Source organism: Paramisgurnus dabryanus, chromosome 20 (assembly GCF_030506205.2).
Source record: "Paramisgurnus dabryanus chromosome 20, PD_genome_1.1, whole genome shotgun sequence".
Classification (NCBI taxonomy): domain Eukaryota; kingdom Metazoa; phylum Chordata; class Actinopteri; order Cypriniformes; family Cobitidae; genus Paramisgurnus; species Paramisgurnus dabryanus.
Genome location: NC_133356.1, coordinates 4,912,215 through 4,935,224, shown reverse-complemented (window position 1 = coordinate 4,935,224; position 23,010 = coordinate 4,912,215). Strand labels below are relative to the sequence as shown.

The window sequence follows — 23,010 nt, the reverse complement described above, 5'->3', positions numbered from 1 at the left end:
GTGATCCACGAATAATTGGGTTATTTGTCACATAATTTTTACTCAGGGGTAATGGGGCACAAAGCAAACGACTTATATTTTTGTTATTATTACTTTTTTCCTCAAAATATTATGACTTATATTTTTGTTACATTACGACTTTATTCGTAAAATATATTTTTTTTATTCTTGTTATATTACAACTTTATTCTCAAAATATTACGACTTTTATTCTTGTTATATTGACATTTTTCATTCTCAAAATATTACGCCTTTTATTCTTGTTATATTAACTTTATTCTCAAAACATTATGACTTCTATTTTTGTTATAATGACTTTTTTCCTCAAAATATTATGACTTATATTTTTGTTATAATACGAATTTATTCTCAAAATATTACGACTTTTAATTATCTCAAGATATTTTTATTTTTTATTTTTCGCTTGGCCTATTCCTCCTTGGTAAGGTTTACATATGCACAATGTGCATCCAGAAATAAATAGAAATGTATATGCACTTCATTATTTTAACATTAATTTATAGTGGAAGAACATTTATCAAAGCTCTAATTTACTTGATCAGAATGAATCCAAACACAAAGAAGTCTTGACCAACAGAAACAGAATTTACCTGTTCTTGTTGAAGAAACAACATCGGTTGTTTCCTAAAGAAATCTCTTTATTTTCTCTTTACATTTATGCATCTGACAGATGCTTTATCTATACATTTTATCAACATGTGTGTTCACTGGAATTAAACCCATTTCCACCCCTCTTCTTGTTAATCCATATTGATAATCCATATTTAAATTAAGATGACGATTGTCCAATTCAAGTTTTTGCTCAACCCTGACATGTTGTCCTCTTACCTGCTGTGTACTCCAGCTTTGTGAATCTGGGAGGCTGGTCATTGATGTCTTCCAGAAAGATTCTTACTTCCTGTAACGTGGGGTCACGGCTTGGGTCGAGAACCTGTGCCCGCTGTGACCTTTGAGCTCTTGGAGGAGACCAGTTGCGGTTGCTCGAGGCTTTAACAATGATGGAATACACAGGGATTTCTTCTCGATCCAGATCTTTCTTGACCCGTAAAACCCCGGCCACACTCAAACCAAAGTTCCCATCACTATCGCCCCCTAGAGCAAAATACGGTAGTGTGGTTAATGTGGCGTTCACACGGTTTGGTTCCTCAAAAATCTGAATTTCAACACCTGCTGATGCAACTCGGTTGTGCAAACCGAGGAATTTATTTCAAACTGTGTGCATAAATGTGAGTCTTGATCTATTGTCTTGCCTTTGTCTGATTAAGGATGATGATTAGGTTTTTTAAATTTAATCTTTCACGACCCTAGGAGATTTATCTAATTTATTTAATTTAAATTCAATTACAATTAATATTATTAAAACAGAAACAAACTGCCTTTCAGGTGGTTAAGGAGAGTCTAACATTGAATATGCATGGTGCACACATGAGAGTTTCAATGTTGTGCTTTTACCTGCGATGAAATAGTAGACGATAGCATTAGAGCCCTCGTCTGCATCAACGGCACCGGTCACGTTACCCACAACCATCCCAGGAGACGAGTGCTCGGGGACCGACAGGGACTGATATGGTAAACTTCCTCTCTAAGAAACACGCAACACAAACATGAGTCATAAGGGATGTGAAACTTTATCAACATCACATTTCATCACTTTAAAGTCTACGCAAATGGATTTGGTCAAACCATAATATAACACTCTGTGATTGAACATTGGCAATTGTTACCGGAGGTTTAAGGAAGACGGGTTCATTGTCGTCAATGTCAGACAGAGCCACTTGCAAAGGCTGCATGGTCTCATATGGAACAGGCTGCCCGAGATCATACGCCACCACGACCAGCTACACATTAGAGATAAACACAAACATTACACACTGAGATAAACAATACATCCTGTTAATGTACAAGAATGACATTTTGTTCTTTTGAAGTTTTTTTTATGGAGAGTGAAAAAGTGACCAGGGTTACAGAAGTTTTTCCCTTTAGTTTTCCTTAAAGGCATTCAAAACAATTCCTCAGTAAAGGGACCTATGCAATGAACCAAACAAGCTACAATATAAATGTGAACCTGGACCACAAAACCATACAGTAAGTCAAAGTCATAAGTCGCACAGGTATATTTGTAGCAATAGCTAAAAATACATTGAATGGGTCAAAATTATGCCAAAAATGAAAAGGATATTAAAGGTATAGCGGAAGATGTTCTTTTTCCGGGTGGATCAACAAGACTATTGGTCATCCCAGTTGTCAATCATTCTGATGATATGTTGACATAAAGCAGTCGAACGTGCTCGTACCTAGGTTCGCTTTCTGCGCATGTGCACTTTCAGGTGTATATGTGTGGTGGGCTACGGTTTCACTGTAAAAAATGCAGCATTTTTGTGAAATCAGCATATATATTTTATGTTACTTTAACCTAAAAATATACATTGAAGCTCGCGTTCACAGCATATTTTTTCAAAATGTCTGAGGGTCGCAAGAGAAAAAGTGTTTACAAATTGTATGACAAGAAGAGAAAGGCCTCTGAAGAAAGAAACAAGACAAAAGTGTTTTTGGGAGAATATTTCACACAGGTTGGGCTTCCCAATGATGCCTCAGTCGCAAAGTTTCTACTCGACAGGTAAAGTTTGTCTTGCTATTTGGAGGAATCCATTTAAAATCACTGCTAGTAAAAGTTGATGTAAGCTATGATTAGCGATGCTAGCCCTTACTTACTCACTTACATATGATATTTTTGGTCTAAAAAGTTAATTTATTTTCTTGGGTCGTTTTGCTCATCAAGAAAAAGCATCTTAACTCTTTCCCCGCCATGAAAAACGCTGGCGCTGGCTGGCAACTTTTTTTAAAAACGCTGGTGGTGAAAGAGTTAATTTGAGAATTTTTTGATATTTTTACTGAAAACAAGACAAAAATATTAAGAATTTTTTTTCTTTGGGTTTTTGCGGTGTAAACAGAGTGAAGAGAAGAACTAGGCTCGTGCATGCTCTCTCTCATGCACACGTTAATAGGCGATCCATCTCGGGAGGAGGTAGAGTCTTGCGCATGTGCATTTTTTAAAGAAAAGTGGAGGGGGGGTTCTCTTAAAAAATTCAGGAAAATTTTCCGCTATACCTTTAAAGGGACACCATGAAACTTTTGGCCACTAGGGGGTGCTAGACACGTATTTTTCACTTCTAGCGCCCCTAGAGCCCACAAGCGCCGCAGCACTGTCGCAAAGGAAAGCAACTGGCCAACCTTAAAACTAAACTAAAAACTAAACATTTAAAATGCTAAACGATCAACATTTTGAGACAACAGAGAGAAACGCAGTCATGTTACAACTTTCTGATGAGGAATTTGTCGTGGCAGAAGCCATTTCTCAATCTGAAGGTTGCAGCCTCCGGATGTCGTATTTCTAATACGTCATCAAGACTGTCTTATTTCACAATATTAACAATTACAAAGTTGACTATTATACTTAGTTAATCGTAAATTGTTGCAGTATGCTTATGACTTGCGAATGTAATGCTCAGTTTACCTTAATAACCCAGGCTTGATGACGTGTGCAGCCTGCATATTTGACCTCCGGAGGCTGCAGCCTTCCAATTCAGAAACGACCAGACGTATTTCCTTGCCTTTTTCCAAACAAATATTGTTGCATCCTCTCTCTCTCCCTCGCCACCAGGATTTTCCGCAATGGCGCTCGTTATTCCTCTTTTTTGTGTGAAAATCGCTCCAAATCCAAGTAAACCGATGCGTTTAGGTCTGCCGCTTTGTAATACGTCACACGAGTGACAGCGGAACGCAGCAAATGAGGAAGAGAGAAGAGAGAAACGCTCGGATCTGATTGGTGAATGAATAGGGTTTGGTTTTACACTGTGAGCAAGTTTGAGTGCTATAGCATCCTGGATTGTAATGTAAATATCATAGACACAGTAAAAAGAAAGGTAAATACGTGAACACAGCATCTGAATACAGGGAACTATATGCAATATAATCGCCGTAATTTATAAAGAACATCGCATTTATGTATGAATCAACAGTTTATATAAAAAATTGCCTTAAAGGGGAATCGAACCCGGGTCGCCCGTGTCATAGGTCCGTGACACTAAAGCCTGTGCCACAGAGTCACATATTAGAAACTGCTCTCTACACTCCTTAAGTAGCCTCCAGCAAAATTCACGTTAAAAACAAATTGTGTGGAGGAAGTGACGTATGCCGTAAAGCAGTCGAATTTTGTAGTTTTTTTTTGTGCTCTGGTTACTACCACAAACCCTAAGTTTTAAAATACGAGTAAAAGTGATACAGACCCCGTCAGGCTATGGTAGACATGTCATTCAACCTATTTAAAGTCGATGTACTATCACAAGGGTCTTGAAAATGTATTATGAAGGTTGAAAAATTACATGGTGTCACTTTAAGTAAAGATCATGTTCCACACTGTAAAAAAAATGCAGCATTTTTGTGAAATCAGCATATATATTTTATGTTACTTTAACCTAAAAATAACAAGTTAAACAATTTCAACTTGTTTTTATAAGTTATGTCAACTTATCACAAAACTTAAAATAGTACGTTGAACTGACTTGCAAAACTAAGTTGTTTTATTCATGCTGCATTTTTTTAGAGTGCGTAAAGATATTTTGGAAATTTCCTATCGTAAATATATAAAAAATGTATATATCATTAGGAATATGTGTTGCCTAGGACTTTATTTGGACAACTTTAAAGGCAAATTTCTCAATATTTTATCAGTTGCAGCCGGCACACAATGCGAAGTTGGTCACAACATTTATGTAACCTGTCATGTGTGTGGTTCATCATTTCAAAATGTGTGTTCGGCGCATCGAGTGAACCTATGTGCATCGCGTGTTTTGTCAAAATAAATAAAAAAAGGTTTATGATAAAAGAAACGCTCACGTTTGCCAGATATTCGCATAATCTCATGTGTAATCAGAGTTTAGTGTTAAGGGAGTGTCTTGCATGTATTTTGTGAACGTGAGTGTCTCTTTTATCATAAACGGGTTTTACGCGTGTGCAGCAGGCAATGATTTTGACAAAACACGTGATGCACGTGGTTCACATGATGCAACAAACACATATTTTGAATTTGCGCCCCTCGGAAGAGCAGTCACGAGACGCCACTGATATTTAGATTTTTTTTTGACTGGTTTTGTGGTCCAGGGTCACAAATTGTAAAATTATAACCTCTGATTTGACAACAACAAAAACAAAACTGAATCTGACTTGGTATCTTTTATAAAAGTCCATAAGTACAACACGTGACGTGAAATCCAGGGTAAAGTCTCAATCTGATTATGAGATTAGGAGCATCAATTTATTTCAATCTTTGACATGACCTTACTGAGTCAATATTATAGATAAAAAGTTTATATTTTCCCAGAATGTTTTTTTTTACATTATATAGGATAGATACATTTACAAGAAAAAAAAAGAAAAAAAAGGCATACTCACACTGTACAGGGCTTGTTTCTCTCTATCCAGTTTAACCGCAGTGGTGATCACACCTGTCACAGCATCAATATGAAAGTTTTCCCAGTCTCTATTTCCAGCTCCAGTCTGCAGAAAACTGTACCGGACCTCTCCGTTCACTCCTTCATCCTCATCTGTAGCGAACACCTCATAGACCACCAGACCAGGAGGCTGTTCCTGTAAATCATTCACACAAACCATCATTTTGCACACTCGGGCATTGCAAAAATGACTTTCTTATGTAGTATTTTTATCTTGTTTTTAGTACAAATATCAAACATTTCTTAAATCAATATGTTTTTTCTTGATGAGCAAAATAAAATAAAAAATATGTCTAGTTTATAGACTAAAATAAATAAATAAATACAATTTAAGTTAATTTGTGCTTAAAACAATCTGCCAATGGGGTGAGAATTTTTTTCTTGAATGAACACTGCAAAAAATGATTTTCCAGAAAAAAAAATCTTCGTTTTTTTGTCTTGTTTTCAGTAAAAATATCGAAAAATTGTTAAATTAAGATGCTTTTTCTCGATGAGCAAAACGACCTAAGAAAATAAGTCTAGTTTTTAGACCAAAAATATCAAATTTAAGTGATTTTGTACATAAAAAAATCTGCCAATGGGGTAAGCACATTTTTTCTTGAAGTTTTCTTGAGTTTGGTGTTTAAGAAAATTTTTCAAGATTTTTTTTGCTTACACCATTGGAAAATTATTTGCTTGTTAAGCACAAATGAACTTAAATTGTATATTTTTGGTCTAAAAACTAGACTTATTTTCTTGGGTCGTTTTGCTCATCGAGAAAAACCATCTTCATTTAAGAATTTTTAGATTTTTTTACTGAAAACAAGACAAAAATACTAAGTAAGAAAGTAATTTTTTGCATGAGTGGGTTGGTATGTCTTTAGACGAACTTATAAATTAGGGCTGCACGATATGTCGTTTCAGCATCAACATTGCAATCTGCGCATCTGCAAAAGTCATATCAAATAAAACATGCAGAGCATTTTTTTAAGTAAACTATTTTGGATGTCTTTGCCTGTGTTACAATATACGAAAACGCTTTCAGACAGCAGAGAGAAATCACAGATTTTCACCTTGCAAAACACTTGATTATGGATACAAATGGTATATGTAAAACCATCACACAACAATTTCGGCCAGTTGCCATCCCAGAGCAATATAAGAAATGCAAGGTAGAAGTTAATTCCTCTCAAATAAAGCTAGTCAAGTCATTTAAAACTGTCCAGTATTTCACACTCATATTGTGCAGGCCTAATATTAGTCTCGTACTGAAGGTCCCGTACTGAACCATGGACGCTTTAAATGGCCAAGGACCACTATAGATACTACCTGTATATAACTGACATGTAAAGCAACCGATCACGTTTCGCTTTGAGCCACGTCATGTTTGCGATCATTTAAATTTTCATTTACTAACATCTATTAAATTCATATCAACAATGACACTTTAAAATATCTCTTTTAGATTAAATTAATTGCATCAAGCGAAACTCCTGGACATCTTTTAAAGACTTTATGCTGTGCATACTTTTTTGGCTTTGTGTTGTTTCCAGGCAGACTATCAAAGAATTCAACACATGCTTCACACAGAAATCCTGTAACATTCAACCAATCAGAGGACAACTTTTAAAGCTGCTGAAGTTTTTTCCAGAACTGCGTGAAGTATGCACCAGCCGTTCAGCCAACGGATCTATGGGTGTCAAACTGGCCTAATATAAATAATGTTTAATGCGTTTGACACAAGATAAACCTCACACAAGCAGAAGTTATAAAATTGTTTTTAATGCATTTAAGAAGCATTTCCCTATTTGTGTTGCTAAAATAAAACACTAAAAATATATGTTCTGTTTAACAGCTCTGACTCACTTAACTTAAAAATGAACTCAGATAACATGCAATGTCTGCACAAAGCCCTCCTGTGTATTCATGCACAGGATATTCCCCCCTGAACCTAGGCAACCCTATGTTGTTCAATACACAACATAACAAAGATAATTTTAGATAGGTTGAATGAACTAAACAATACAACACCTCTAGTATGTGCATGATTGTGCCATTGGCTGGTCGTACAAAGACAGGCCTGTTATCGTTCACGTCGATGACGGTGATCTGAAGACTGGTGGTGCCCCAGAGGGGCGGTCGGCCATGATCCGTCGCCACCACGGTCAGATTAAACCTCTCGAAACTTTGGAGCAATCGCAGCGAACGGATCAGCCCGGTGTCAGGATCGAGAGTAAATGCATCTATGACAGATAAAGAGAGATTGAAAGGAACGATTCATTATAACAAACACTGGGTTGTGAGCATTGAACTAAAAATATCTTTTAATTTCTAATAATTTCCAGAATTGAAATCAAAGCTTCTATTCTTAAATTGTGCCTCTCTATCGCCATCTCTGTTTGAAACAATCATTGCTGGTTAATTTATGTACTGATCTTTACATTTGTTACATTTCAATCCGACTCGATATGTTAACTTATAAATCATTATTGTAAGCATACTGTTATAAATCAGAGTAATGTAAGGAGACAGTTTTAAACACTATGTATGTAATTCCTCAACAAAAGATTTTAGGTAATTTTTTTCAAGCAAAAAAGTTATGAATTGCAGCTGCAAGCATTATGCAACAAATAAAGTATTTCTAGATGTAAACAATTATTTTGTAAAAGTACATTTTATTTATTACAGTTTATTTGATGATTTTTATTTTATCTGGGTGTGTAATCGTGCACTTTCCAGGTCTTACGGTACATTCACACAGGGCGAAAGCGTTAACACTTTCCATTCACTTTTAATGGGTGACGTCATGCGTTGCCGAACTGAATTGTGGATCTGTCGGCACCGCGTCAGTCCAGTTGCTTGCGGCAGAAGTTGAACATTTCTCAACTTTTCAAACGTCCAATCAGACCAATCAGATCGCCTTATGCAAATAACCTAGGCAGAGCCAGCCAATTATGTTTATGGAAGACCGAAGCATGTGTAGCGACACATGCGCATCCATTTCGATCATAAACTAGCGCATTGTGTGCTGTGCTATTAGTCTGGCAAATTTTTTCAGTTTCTGCAGATAGTGATATTTTTTGTGAATGCTGATCTGCATTTTAAACCCCTGTGTCAAACAGCAATGTTACTGTAGGTGTTACGGCAATGTTACTAGGTCCCCTTTACAAAAGCAATCCCAGGATCAATTCCAGGATGTGTTTGCGCTCACACAGAAGGCACTCTGGCAATTTTTGGGCAAATTTCAAGGATCAATGCACTTTGTGAAAGGATTCATACCTGCTCCAGGGCCCTGCAGACTGTATGTAAGTAAAGCATTTTCGCCTTCATCAAGGTCTGTGGCTGTTAGTGTGATCACTGATGTGCCAACAGGCTCATTCTCAAAAACACTCGTACTGAAAACCCTCTCTGAGAAACGTGGACGAAAGTCATTTACATCCATCACTGTCAATTGCACCTGAGAGAGAGAGAGAGAGAGAGAGAGAGAGAGAGAGAGAGAAAGAGAGATACAGAGGAGGCATTAAAACCTGTTTTAAAGATCAGATTTACTAAATGTGCTAAGCTCATGCAAAACTGCTTACATGAAACTGAAACTTCCTGTGCAAAAATGTATTTGAAAACAGTTTTGATCTGAACAGTTGTGAAACAGCAAACCAGGCAAAATTAATATCTTCCAATAGTGATTTTTTTTAGTGACAATTTAACGGTCCACCTGGTTATAAAACCAGAATAATTTTTTTTAAGCTACAATCCGTAACTTCTGCCTCTCTATCGCCATCTCTGTTTAAAACATAAAATTGCAGTCGTTTACAGAGTCATTTTCTTTACATATTGTGTTGTGCTGCGCCACTTTACTCTAAGCCAATGAATAATATTTATCTGTAAAATGTCATCAAATTCTAAGCCAGAGACAATTATTTTGTCAGCCGTTGACTGAAATTATTTACTTGAAGTGCACCTGAGATTTTGTATGTTCAATAACTCAATACAATGGCGGCCGGTGACTTCTTTTACGAGGCGGACGATCCCAAGCTCGTCAAAACATCGATTTTTCGATTAATCAGGTTTTTTTTTACGTGGTCGATTAAAAATCGATTCTCAAAGAGCAGAATCAATTTTTTCATATTTATTTCCGCAAACAATGAACGGAGGAATGGAAGCATTTTAGATTTCGCAAGAAAGACGTGTTGTGGCTTTTAATTTATTTTTATTATTTACCCACTTGTAAACTGCTGTTCACTGTTCTTTTTTATTAATATAGTATGTGTATTAAATCTATATTCATTGAGTTGAATCGAGAATCGAGTATAAAAACCTACCCGAGAACCGGAATCGAAAATTTAATCGAGAATCGGAATCGAATCGATAGCTTGTGAATCGAAATCGAATCGATCTGGAACATCTGAATCGATACCCAGTCCTACTCATCATGTCAAAATAAGCATTCGGTGCGTCATGTAAACTTATGTGCATCATGCGTCATGTCAAAACACGTATGTGCTGCACATGCGTCAAAAGGGTTTATGATAAAATAGACAATCACGTAGTTTAGTGTTACGTTAGTGTCTTGCGGGTATTTTGTGAACGTGAACGTCTCTTTTCTCATAAACCCTTTTGACGTATGTGCAGCAGAGACTTATTTTGACATGATGCATAATGCACATGGTTCACATGACAAAACAAACACATATTTTAAATTTGAGCCCCTCGGAAGAGAAGTCAGCGCCGCCACTGACTGAATAGCACATTTGCATGTTGCATTTGCAACTTTAAAAACATTAATTTTTTAAATTTGTTTTAAAGTTTTTTGTAAGTCCTTTTTTGCCCTTCATCTTGTAATTTTCTTTTATACATAATACATATCTGTCATTTTGCATGAGTTTATAGACGTTTTCAGCAGTAACTACATAAACAAGCGGCTGTCGTGGTCAACACGTAACTTCCGATAAACTCCGCTAAGAATAAATAACAACAAAGTCCTTTAAACGTAGTTTATTATATAACAAGCAAAATAAACAACACGTAGATTACCTAGGAAACCAAAACATTTGTTATTTTCGACGAGGCTTTTGTTCAAGAGTTCAGTTTAGCAACTAGTCAAACTATTATAAAAAACGAAACCGGAAGTAAAGTTCGGACCAGACGTGTATCGCGTCACCACACGTGCGTCTGATGAAACCGTCTATAGTTTTTTGATATAACAAATAAAAGCTTTAGATTTTTTTATTTTAAATGTTTATTACTTTTTTATTTATATTTTATGATTTGTAATTAATTGCTTTTCATTAACTCACAACCCCCCTGCAATGCCCTCGCGAACCACCAGGGGTTTGCTAACCCCAGTTTGATGTTTAACAAACTACGAACCCTTCACCATCTGCAGCAGCACACACATACAATATAGTAGACATGCCATCTTCTTTCTGTTTATGGATGTTATCATGTATTAAGTTAAGGAACATTGATTTTTTATGTTTTTAATCAACAACTGATTTTCGTTCATTTTTAAAAGGTTACGGATCACAGTTTTAAAGAGACTTTTTTGCAGCGTGTGCACTGAAAACAGACCAGTGGATGTGAAAGAAATGATCGGCTACAGCTGATGGGATCCTCTTGTTGTTTTGCTTTTAAACTTCTCACTTCTTTATAATATTAAAGTCTCAGTATTAACAGAGGAAGTGTGAACTGTATGCTCAGCCACCTCACGCTTTTCACAGCTTGTGAAACCTTATTGGCACAGCTGATGTTTTCTTCATATCCTCCTTAAAAAGGAACCGGAAGTAAAGCGAGTCTGTGCCAGGTCTTGTCTTGCTTAAATATGTTTTTCTTTTTTTTGAGTTTGCACTTACTGTACTATCCTGAGCAGTTTGCAAAACAAAGGAGTTCCCAATAGTTAACACCACATTGTGGTATAGCTCATGCGCACTCATCTTGTAAATATTCCTATTGCATCAATCATTTGACCAGTATGGCTTGTTTGTGTTAGTTTGTGGTGTACTAGCTATTATATCAGCACAACAAAATCAAGTCGAACAATACAGTATTTCTGGTCTGCACCTGGACAGAGTTTTCTCGCCGGTTGTTGGGACTGCCGCCAGGGTTGTCTCTGGCGTACGCCGTGAGGGTGTAGCGGTCTTTGGTCTCTCTGTCCAGTCGAGACAAGATGTAGATGTCCCCCTGATAACATAGCACATTGAATATTGTCAATTCAAGTGATTTGTTGCTTTACTGAAAGGCTTTGTATGCGTTTTGAATTTCATTTTCACATTTGCATACCGTAGTGGGTGTGATGCCAAACTTGCCCTCTCCGTCCACAAGTCCATATTCAATAACAGAGAACAGTCCAGAGTCTGCATCCGTTGCGCTCACGCTTACAATTATGGTACCGAGCGCAACATCTTCAAATAATGACTTCTGCACACACACAAACACATACACAGGTATTTATCCAAAATGTATTTTCTCGAAAGCATACCATCAGCATTAAAACTGAGCCTGACTCTCTTTAATGTACCTGATACAAAGGCTGTTTAAAGACAGGATTGTTGTCGTTGACATCTACAATACGCAGATAGACAGGAAGTTCAACGAAGCGCGGAGGCGTGCCATGATCCTGAGCACGAACCGTGAAGTTCAACCACTGCACCTGTTCATAATCCACCGTACGATTGGCCACAATTTTGCCTGTGGATGGAAATCTGGTTTGTACCGAATTGTGATTTTGGTCAGTGTTGAACAACAATGCAACTGTTGTAACACTGGACTAAAATGTTTACATCTGAAGCTGTATTCTAAAAAATATGAAATTTCTTTTGTAGACAAACTTTTATTAGAATTTGTTTTTAAAACATATTTTGCGATGAATGACTTGGACCAAATAATGAAAAAAAGCAGTCAATAAGAGCACAGAAGAGATGGAAATATCTTCAATATTGTTTAAAAAGCATCTAGCATGAACATGCTAAAATATGTTCATACACAATATAATTCAAAGTATTGATAAATGTACTATAATTCTAAAATGTGGATAAATGCAAAAGCAGCTAAAGACCACCTCTGTCAAAAATGTAATAAGTACTTTAGAAGGGGGGGTAACAGTATTTCATGCATTCTGACTTATTAACTGTTTAAGAGTTGTTTCCTCATGCTAAACATAGGCAAAGTGTCAAAAAAGCAGTTTGATCTGTGACAGAGTATTTCTGTGCCGAGTGCACTTCACCAGGGTTCGTACAAAAATTTTGAACACATAATTTTGTCACCTATTTTTAATTTAGTCTTAGTCTTAGTTTTGTGCCAAATGTCCTTATTAGTTTTAGTCATATTTAGTCATTCACATATATTTTTTGTTAGTCAAGTTTTAGTCGACTAAAAGTCTCATCATTTTAGTCTAGTTTTAGTCAAAAGATAACTCAAGGTATCTTAGTCAAGTTTTAGTCAACAAAAAGTCTCGTCATTTTAGTCTAGTTTTAGTCAAAAGAAAACTCAATATATCTTAGTTAAGTTTTAGTTAAAACATTTTTGTCTTTTTTAAAATAAATTATTTCTGATAACCATTTCATCACTCCTCATATTGGCTCATCTTTGTGTTCACCGTCGCAAACGGAAATACCTATGACGCGTTTTTTTTAACCTGACAGGAGTTCTGGGGGACCAATCACAGCGCTTGTGGTCCGCGTAGATCTGACGCGCTGTTAAAATTTTTGCGAGGTGCGCGTCAGGCTTCGCAGAGCTACGCACAGGCTACGGATTGTAGTTGTCAACAATAATGCATGTCAATTTAGTTTTAGTCACCGTTTTTGGACGTCTGAGCAGTCTTGTTATCGTCTCGCCTTTGTCATGGAAAAAAAGGTCATTGACAAACATATGAAGAGTTTGGTTCCAAAACGCAATAAATCCATTTTTACAAATTTCTATACCAAGAAAGTGACGAGATGAAAACCACTATTTTCTGTTACAAACTTTCACATAGCATCTTTAGGTTATAAAAACATAAAAAATTCAAATCCATAACTTGATTTTCAAAGATTTATTATTAAAAACGAATTATTTTTTTCCACAAAATGCAATAAATCCAAAAAGTTTTTTTCAAAATTCTATAAATCTATTCAATCAGTGTATAAATGTGCATTCATTTTTGCCATTTTATATTTATTTAGTTGAACAGTTGTACACACTGATTAAAAAAAATAAACTTAGTAAAATTATGGAAAGTTTTCATAAGATCCCCTGGGGTCAATGTGTTAGCACGAGATAAGCTAGATGCTGTCAGGAGAACAAGCGATCTTCTTCCGAGTGCCTCTCGCGTTAATTATTAGATGTTGATGGCTTACATTCTTTCCCTTCACAGAAAACCACAGGTTTATTAATGCTATTAAAGTATTATTTCGTTTTTGTTTGTTTGTTTGTTGATCACGAAGTACAAAGTAGATGACGAAAACTAGGAAATGGTGCGCCGCGGATTTATTGCATTCTGTAGAAAAGGAGGAGTGGCGTTTATTGCGTTTTGGGAAAAAAGGGAGAAAAGATGACAGAATAACACGGCAGATTTTGGTTTTCGCGTAAAATTAAGAATTTACTTTTAAATACTGACCTGATATAATACTGATTTTGGCAGTAACTAATTTTTTTCAAAAATGGCATTTATTGCGTTTTGGAACCAAACTCTTCATATTTACTCCTGTCTCGTCTGACGAAATTAACACTACATGGGTAGACGTTACGTATCATTTCTTTTTATGGGCACTTCCCCAGGAAAAGCATGCCCACACATCAATCAGTGGGAGAGCGAGAACCGAAGACGCAAGAAGTCACAGGCATCACTTCACACGACAGCTTTGTTTTATATCAAGACTCAACAATGGCACAAAAGAAGAAGTGTGTTTTTGGATGTAAGAAGAAGTAGGGGAGAACTGTGGCGAAAATAATGCGGGACAAAAGTAATAAAGCCATTTTCTCTGAGCCCTGATTACATTTGCATTCCAAACTATGACAGCATCTTAAGCACGCAACCCTTCACAGAGCTGAGAAATATCGCGTTATTTCATCACCGTTTTGCGCGTCTAGATCCAGAAAGCTGTTTTCGATCATGATAAGTAAATTTCTAAAGTGGTCATTTTTTTCCCTATAATGCGTTGTTTTTCAGGTTTCATGTGTTAAAGTACTGATCAATCTACAGGTTATTCAGTGTTCAAAAAAGCAGTTTTTCGCCTCCTCTTTCCTACAAGTTTTGCAAAGTTTTTTTTTTTTTTACTTCGGAATCCGTTGCAAAACACAGCCGTCCAGTACAGTGGAAGTCCTTATATGGGCACTTTAACCAGAATAGCACACACATACACCAAACAAGAGCGGACATGAAATCAACTCAATTGAAATCAAGCTTCCCACATTATGCCACTAGGGGGTCTTGAAATTAAGCCTCCCACATTACGCCTCTAGGGGGTCGTGTTTTTCCGGAAACGATCAGCAGAGCTGATCTGTTTTTATAAATCTGATGAAACTAAAGACTCTTCGGAGATATGAAGGGTGCAATATTACTTTATAGGTATTCAAGATTAACATGAGATAAGCAGAAACAGCGTGTGTTATAAGTGCTTTAAACGGCAAAGTCCTCTAAGTGCACGGAAGATGAATTGGGTGAATGGAGGTGTGCACACGGCAAGATTAACAGATATATTAGGATATTTTTGAGCATTTAACTTTTTCAGAAAGGATAATGAAAAGAGACCAGGGGTTTTTTATTAGTGGAGATTTTTGCATGCACTTAAGAGGGTTTTTGCCCAATTTGTCAAATACCAATGAAATGACTAAAGTGAGATTTGTGAAAATATGGCATTTTGATCAATGACTAATAACCTTTTCATTGCCATTAAAGTAAAATCACTAAACGCAAACATAAGCCTGATAAAAAAATGCACATTTACAAGAAAACATGTCAGAAGAACTTAAGAGGGTTTTGCATCTGAACTCTTTGGGGGTTTTAAATGATTTTAAATTAAGACAGCTCAAACATGCATTTTAGCATTTAAGCCTTGTCCGGGAAGTGTTTTTCAACTTTTGAACAGAAATGTGAAAAAAGAGCCCATATTTTTTCTCCCCTACTGCATGAAAAAGCATGAAATAAAGCATGTGTGTTTGGAAAGACATAAAAATAAGAACATTTATACAATAAGGACATCGATCTGATCAATCAGATTGTCATGTTTCCTATGTTATGCGAGTGCGTTTCTGTAACCTGTAGATGGATCTTCAAGTCGTATGTAGTCTCCACGTGGCAGGTGCAGCAGCTGATAGATGATCTGACCGTTTGGTCCTTTGTCGGGATCAATGGCCGTCACGGACAGCAGCGTGGTACCCGGCTGAGCACCTTCTAAAATGCTCTCGGAGAAGTTTGTCACACCAAAGGGACGAAACCGGGGAGCGTTGTCATTGACGTCCAGTATATTGATGGTCAGTTTGGCTGTAAAGAAAGAGATCAATCACGAGAGAAGAACATGGTGGAAAAATACATGTATTACAGATAGTACAGATGTGAGATTTTTACCGTTAGGAACACTGACAGACATGTCTATCACTTCACTGGCGTTATCATGTACCGAAACTATGATCTCAAAAGTGGCAACCAGCTCTCTGTTCAAAGGGTTTCGTACAAACACAGCACCTTAAAAGCGAAAATAAACACTCATATTAACAGATACATCAACCTAAAATGAATGTGATTCTTACTTGTGAAAGCCTAGTTGGCTCCCCTGTGACCCAGTTTAAACTTGAAATGAGTCGACTTTATGCTTGCCTAGTTGGGTAAGTATTACTTAGTTTGACTCTGGACCACAAAACCAGTCATAAGGGTCATTTTTTTAAATCGATTTATAATAAAAAATAAGCTTTCCATTGATGTTTGGTTGGTTAGGATAGGACAATATTTGGCCGCAATAAAGCTATTTGAAATCCGAGGGTGCAAAAAAATAAAATATTGAGAAAATCCCTTTAAAGTTGCCCAAATGATGCAATGTGTTGTTGGCTATTGCTACAAATATACCCATGCGACTTATGACTGTGGTCCAGGGTCATACATCACACATATTTGTATTTGAAATCAAGACAAAATACTGATTTAGAAAATGACTTTGTGTAGGGTCTAAGCAAACCTGTGTGAAAGTCAATTCCAAACGATTCCTGCAGCCCATCCACCGGTTTATTCGCATCGTCCTTTGCTTCCACAGAGATGATGTAATACTCCAGACGAGGTCGTAGGTCAGGGTCCTCTGCGGTCAGTGTGGCGACGACCTCCCCTGGCGGGGTGGACTCGTTCACACTGATCGTCTGTACGGGGCGAATGAACTGAGGACGAGAGTCATTGACATCATCTAAAATGACGGTGAGTGTCGCTGTGCCTGTGAGAGAGGGTGTGCCACGGTCGGTCGCTATGACGACCAGACGGTACGAGCTGCGCTCCTCTCGGTCCAGCGTCGCATTGCCGACCAGAACGGCACCGGATACAGCGTCAACCAGGAAACGGTCCTGAGCGCCGCTGTCTAAACGATACTGCAGCCAAGCATTGGACCCCGCATCAGCATCGCTCGCTGAGAGCTGCGTCACCACCACACCTGAAAATATACAGAAACAGTGAATGCATATAGGTCAATACAATATTATTATTACTGTAGGTCTATTATTTTGTTTTGTAAATTTTTTTTCAAATTGTAAATATAAATTTTGCTACACATACATGGACACAACTTATGCAAGACCAAAATTGCGACATTAATTCGAAAGGTATTTGGCCACTAGGGGCTGTTTACACAACAACTTTTTTCAGCTTAGCTATTTCTGTACCATTTTGGGATCCTTAAAATATAACATTAGATGGCGGGTTTCAATTTTTTATTTTTTCGAAAACTACACCTTTTCATCTCTATGTAAACTACGTAAATGTGAATCTGCGATAACGTTGATGTCATGAGCATGTGTTATTTCAGATTACAGGCATGTACGAATATAAACAAAACAACAATGGCGCCCTAAAGGACTGTTTGTGCTGTTCAAGAAGATACTGAGGTTATTAACGTTTCTTATAACAAAATTTACAAACTTTTTGGTGCTTTATAGTCCAGGGTTACTTGTAGTAATAAATAGGGCTGGGTATCGATTCAGATGTTCCAGATCGATTCAATTTCGATTCACAAGCTATCAAATCGATTCGATTCCGATTCTCGATTCAATTTTCGATTCCGGTTCTCAGGATGCTTCCATACCTCTTACTTTTTAAGTTTAGGTGGCATCAAAGTTGATGAAGCACCTAAAACCGCCATTTTAAGCACTGAATGAAAAAATGCCAGGCTCCTTGGTAACATCGCACAAGGCAAAAAAGAGGGTGACATCTAGTAAACAAGACTAGTAATTTGAATAACGTTAATCTTACATTAATTTTTTGCAGGAAAAAAAATCGATTCTGCTCTTTGAGAATTGATTCTGAATCGACCACATATAAAAAAACGATTAATCGAAAAATCGATTTTTTTTGCCCAGCCCTAGTAATAAACCTGCCTCATCATCTGTCTAAACAAAACTGCTTGATGCTTTAGCCATCTTGATTGTTTGTATTTATCACTCTGTAGACAAATGCGCATGTGCGCAGTCACATCGCCATCTACTGGCCTGGCATGCATAATACAGCTTTTTTAGTCGTCATTGTAGTCTTTTTTGACAGCGATGTCGTGTGTATGTAAAAATTTTAAAAAAGCAAAGGAATTGTTGTAGCTTAAAGTCAAACTAAACATGTATGTATGACACAGGATTACATTGCAAATCGTCAGACCAAAAGGGATTTGCAAACAACTGCTGCAAAGCTTTTCTCACAACTAACTTTACTTAGGTGATTTTGTCATTTTATTAACAATTTTATTTTTTTGGTTTACAGATTAAAACCAAACAAACGTCTTATTTTGAGATGTTTCTACATCTCATTTATTGTGCAAGTTTGTCCCTCCAGGATTACACACACTTTCACTATTACACTGTAATGACAAACAACAAATCAGACCAAACTGGTTCCTCTACCAGTTAATCCGCTTTTCATGTCCCCCTATTAACTTGCGTTTCTCTCACCTGTTGGGCTGTTCTCAGGCAGGCGGACGGTAAAACTGGATGGACTGAAAACAGGCGGGTTGTCATTCTTGTCAAGGATAGTGATGGTGAGAGGAACGCTGCTGTTTAATCCCCCCACATCCTCCCCGAGCAAAAAGAGCTCCACCCTTGGCTCAGTAAAAGCCTCCCTGTCCAAAACAGCACCCCCACGCACGGACACCACGCCTGCAGATAGACCGACAAACAGAGAAGTCAGAGAGAGATTGTTTGGGGGGGCAACATAAGTATGATATATAACATTAGATAGCCAAAGAAAAAGACAGAAAGTGTGGAAGAGAAAAACACATAAAGTGAGAAGCAGAAAGTATAGTTTGTTGGTGTTGGTTGAAGTTAAAACAAAATAAAATATAGATTTGATCCGATTGTACTATGTACATAAATATATATGAATTCTTGCATGCATTGTATTTTAAATGTGTGCACTTGTGTATTCTTGAATCTTGACAGAGAGAAAAAGTAGTATGACGCACGATAAAGGAATGAGGGAGGAAAATATGTCATGGGTTTTGTGGGTGTAAAAAGGGCCGGAGACTCTAATGCACATAAATCCTGCAGAAGATGTTTTTGTAAAGGTCTGACCTGTGAGAGGATCTGCAGAAAAGAGATCAACTCTGGATCCTATGAGACGATATCTAACCACTGCATTCTCCCCGATATCTTTGTCTTCTGCCAGAATAGGGCCGTTCAGAATCACCACAGTCGTGCCTGAGAGAGAAAGAGAGAAACTGATGCTGGGTCCAATAGTTCAACCTCTTAGCTTCTCTATTGCATCACATTGTGCTAAATTTATGATAAGGTTCACAAAACAACAAACAATCTTGTAAACACATTCCTTTAAACCTTAAATGTCTAAAAACAATCACTTTTCACACCTGTCCTTAAGAGAACGATCTTTACACGATCTTGTATGTTTGACTCAGGATGTGGTTGTTAGTAAAACGTCACAGTGCTGACTTGAGAACAAAGATGATATTTTTACCTGCAGGTGAGTTCTCACTGATTTCACCCCTGTAGCTGGTTTGACTGAAGATGGGTCTGTTGTCATTTACATCCAGGATGGTCACCACCAACAGTTCTGCGTCCTGAGTGTTTAAAAGGTTTCTCATTAGAACCAGAGGCGTTAGACAGGACAAAGTGCACGAATAAGACAACACAAAACTTTATTGTACGTAATTACTTATATTAGATAAGGATTATATACAGGAGTTGCCGTTCATGGAGTAGACCAGAAATATGTTGTGTTATCCAGCTGATGGTTGATGCAATAATGTTATTCACCAAGTGGGCAATGCTTGTGTTTGGTTGTGTTGGTTACCTTGCAAGCATTGCGAAAATCCTCTTCGTAGTGGTGATACGTGTTAAGTAGTAATATTTACCTTGTGCACAGTGCAGGGTTAAACATTTTCTGTGTAGTATTTTTCAACCTGTATTTTTTAGGTGTTTAAATTTTTTTATGTTGTGTGATACCCAGTGGGCGATGCAGATGTTGTGTTATGTTGTGTGGTGTTATTGACTCTACGGGCAATGCAGATGTTGAATGATGCCGTTTACCCAGTGGACGATCCAGATGTGTTATGTTGCGTGGTATTATTTACACTGTGGGTGATGCAGAAGTTGTGTTATGTTGTGTAGTGTTATTATTACCCAGTGGGTGATGCAGAAGTTGTGGTAAGTTGTGTAGTGTTATTATTAACCAGTGGGTGATTCAGAAGTTGTGTTATGTTGTGTAGTGTTATTATTACCCAGTGGGCGATGCAGATGTTGTGTTATGTTGTGTGGTATTATTTACACTGTGGGTGATGCAGAAGTTGTGATATGTTGTGTGGTATTATTATTACCCAGTGGGCGATGCAGATGTTGTGTTATGTTGTGTGGTGCTGTTTACCCAGTGGGCGATCTAGATGTTGTGTTATGTTGTGTAGTGTTATTATTATCCTGCGGGCGATGCAGATGTTGTGTTATGTTGTAAGTTGCTGTTTACCCAGTGGGCAATGCAGATGTTGTGTTATGTTGTGTTATTGACTCTACGGGCGATGCAGATGTTGCGTGGCGTTATTTACCCAGTAGGCGATCTAGATGTTGTGTTATGTTGTGTAGACCTATTATTACTATGAAGGTATATTTGGTGCAAAACAACTGCACACCTGTGACAGTGGAATTTGTATTTGTAGAGATTATCCACACATGTGTATCAGTAAACTTGAAGTCACAGAGGACGAGATGCAAACTTGTAGATTTTTTTTCTTTCCCTCAAATACAACACAACAGTTACACATTCACAAATCCTTCAGTGCAGCTGCACAAATCCCATTTTACAAATCACAGATTAAGAAACTCACAAGTTCACATTTTTTGCTACAATTGATGCAGTAAATATGGTGCATAACCTACTTGAACGCCTGCATCAAATAATGTGAAGTCACACACAAGTTTTGTACATTTGCAAAATCAGTTTGTGCATCTGTGCGATGAGACTTGCATGTGTGTACAATTTATTTTTCACAAATATTTTTTTATTTTTTTAATATTTTCTAGCCCAAACACAAGTACATAAATACAACTGCTTGAATCTGCTGCTACGAGTTTCTAACACTCTTTTTCATGTGCTCTCTCTCTTCTGCACCAAATATCTCGAGATAAATGGTGCGAAAGTGATTTGTATACCTGTAGGCTTTGGCGAGCACTGTTCAGCACTGCCCACCAGGTGGCGCCTGAAACTCACTGAAGCAGAGTTTATTAATTACCACCAATGTTTCAGCAAAGTAAATCGCCTTTATTTTCACCAAGTGGAGAACAATATAAATGGGAGTGCTAATTATACACACATGAAGGTAATTACATACAATATTCCAATGATTCATTAGTAAACTAAATATAAGTTCCATAAATTTCAAACCATCAATATAAGTAGATTAAAAAATACAAGCAGCAAATACACACATTTTAACTTTAAATAAGATACCAAATGATGTAAGTCCCATTCATTTTTAATATCATAATACCTATAAAAACAACCCAAATCAAAATCTACTTTTAAACCATGTGTGCCAATGTTCACATTTAATATACCTAAAAGGCCTCCTGTCTAAGTAAAAATTGGTCAAACTCACCTCACCTTCTAGATGGAAATACCCTCTCAATTCCTATATACAATAATGAAGTAATAGGATGATTAAGTTCAACAAAATGCAGTGCTAATGGCAGGTTCATATTTCTGCATATTATTGCACTCTGATGTTTTGTGATGTGTGTTTTATACTCTCTATTTGTTTTTCCTACATATGATTTACCACAGTGACATGTTATCAAATAAATAAGCTTGTAATTGTTTGGGGGTGAATCCCAAAGATATTTCCATATCATTAAGATTCTCAATAAAATCCTTTGGTCCCTTATATATTATTTTTAGACTTTATATATTACATTTGACCTTAAGGAAGACTTTTCTTCAATGTTAATGGATGATAACTGTCACAGGAAGGCAAGACATGGCAAGATGAGTGGATCCAACTGCAGTTTTTAAGTGTATTAAATCCAAAAAAGGTACAGGAGCACAGGCAAGAACACGAACAGTAACACATGACAGGAAACAACCAACATAAAACAACGGCTGACAAACAGGCAATCAACAGGCAGGGTAATTAAACGTGACAAGAACCAATGACAGAACAGAAACAATTAATTACTATGGAAACAGATGGGCAGTGGGTGGAGTATGAATTAATGTCCATGGCAACAAAAAAAGGGGGCGGGGCAACAAAGGAACAAGAGGGAAATAGGGCAGACACAGACAGGACTCTTGACCTTGGCCGTACCCACTATTGAGGTCCGGACTGTTTTAGTGAGTATCATAGTAAACTACTGATTATGTCTTAATATGTCTTCCGAATGTAAACATTTTATTACATTCTGTTTTAAAGTCTAAAAAAACAGTACCTGTTGAAGTCATTAAAGTTACTTAAATAACAAAAGAAGAGAAAATCACTCACTGGTCCTGACTGTAACTTCGTAAAAGATTAATCCATATTTAATTTGTGTGCATATTGTGAATGAATTTAATAAACAAATTCTTGATAGCCTTTGGTTAATTCACTGAACTGATCCTATATTCAGTTACTTAACTGACAGTGCCCAGGATGGTAACATAATTATTTCAATGTCTTACTAATAAACAACACAAGTCTTGCACATACTGACATGGTTTGAAATCTATAGTTATTCGATTCTTTGGTTTTCTGATGTGTTATAATTCATATATGTAGAGCAGAGAAATAAGAATTTTTTTCCTGGCGTGCATGCCCTAAAAAAATACATATGGACCTCGGTATTTATAAAATCCGGCATACGGCACTGCTCA

At 37.0% G+C, this 23,010-nt stretch overlaps 1 protein-coding gene across 1 annotated transcript in view; it reads right to left on the bottom strand.

The window, feature by feature from the left end:
- Window positions 1-23,010, bottom strand: part of cdh23 (cadherin-related 23) — a 373,711-nt gene that overhangs the window by 18,468 nt on the left and 332,233 nt on the right. Inside the window, exons 44-58 of the mRNA XM_065296107.1 lie at window positions 19,633-19,735; window positions 19,233-19,358; window positions 18,615-18,818; window positions 16,655-17,113; window positions 16,051-16,167; window positions 15,742-15,966; window positions 12,025-12,194; window positions 11,787-11,924; window positions 11,568-11,687; window positions 8,790-8,967; window positions 7,542-7,753; window positions 5,473-5,667; window positions 1,746-1,859; window positions 1,474-1,603; window positions 850-1,113 (exon numbers count right to left, since the gene is read on the bottom strand). Of these exons, the coding sequence (XP_065152179.1) occupies window positions 850-1,113; window positions 1,474-1,603; window positions 1,746-1,859; window positions 5,473-5,667; window positions 7,542-7,753; window positions 8,790-8,967; window positions 11,568-11,687; window positions 11,787-11,924; window positions 12,025-12,194; window positions 15,742-15,966; window positions 16,051-16,167; window positions 16,655-17,113; window positions 18,615-18,818; window positions 19,233-19,358; window positions 19,633-19,735 (2,755 nt within the window). The remainder of the gene's footprint in view (window positions 1-849; window positions 1,114-1,473; window positions 1,604-1,745; window positions 1,860-5,472; window positions 5,668-7,541; window positions 7,754-8,789; window positions 8,968-11,567; window positions 11,688-11,786; window positions 11,925-12,024; window positions 12,195-15,741; window positions 15,967-16,050; window positions 16,168-16,654; window positions 17,114-18,614; window positions 18,819-19,232; window positions 19,359-19,632; window positions 19,736-23,010) is intronic.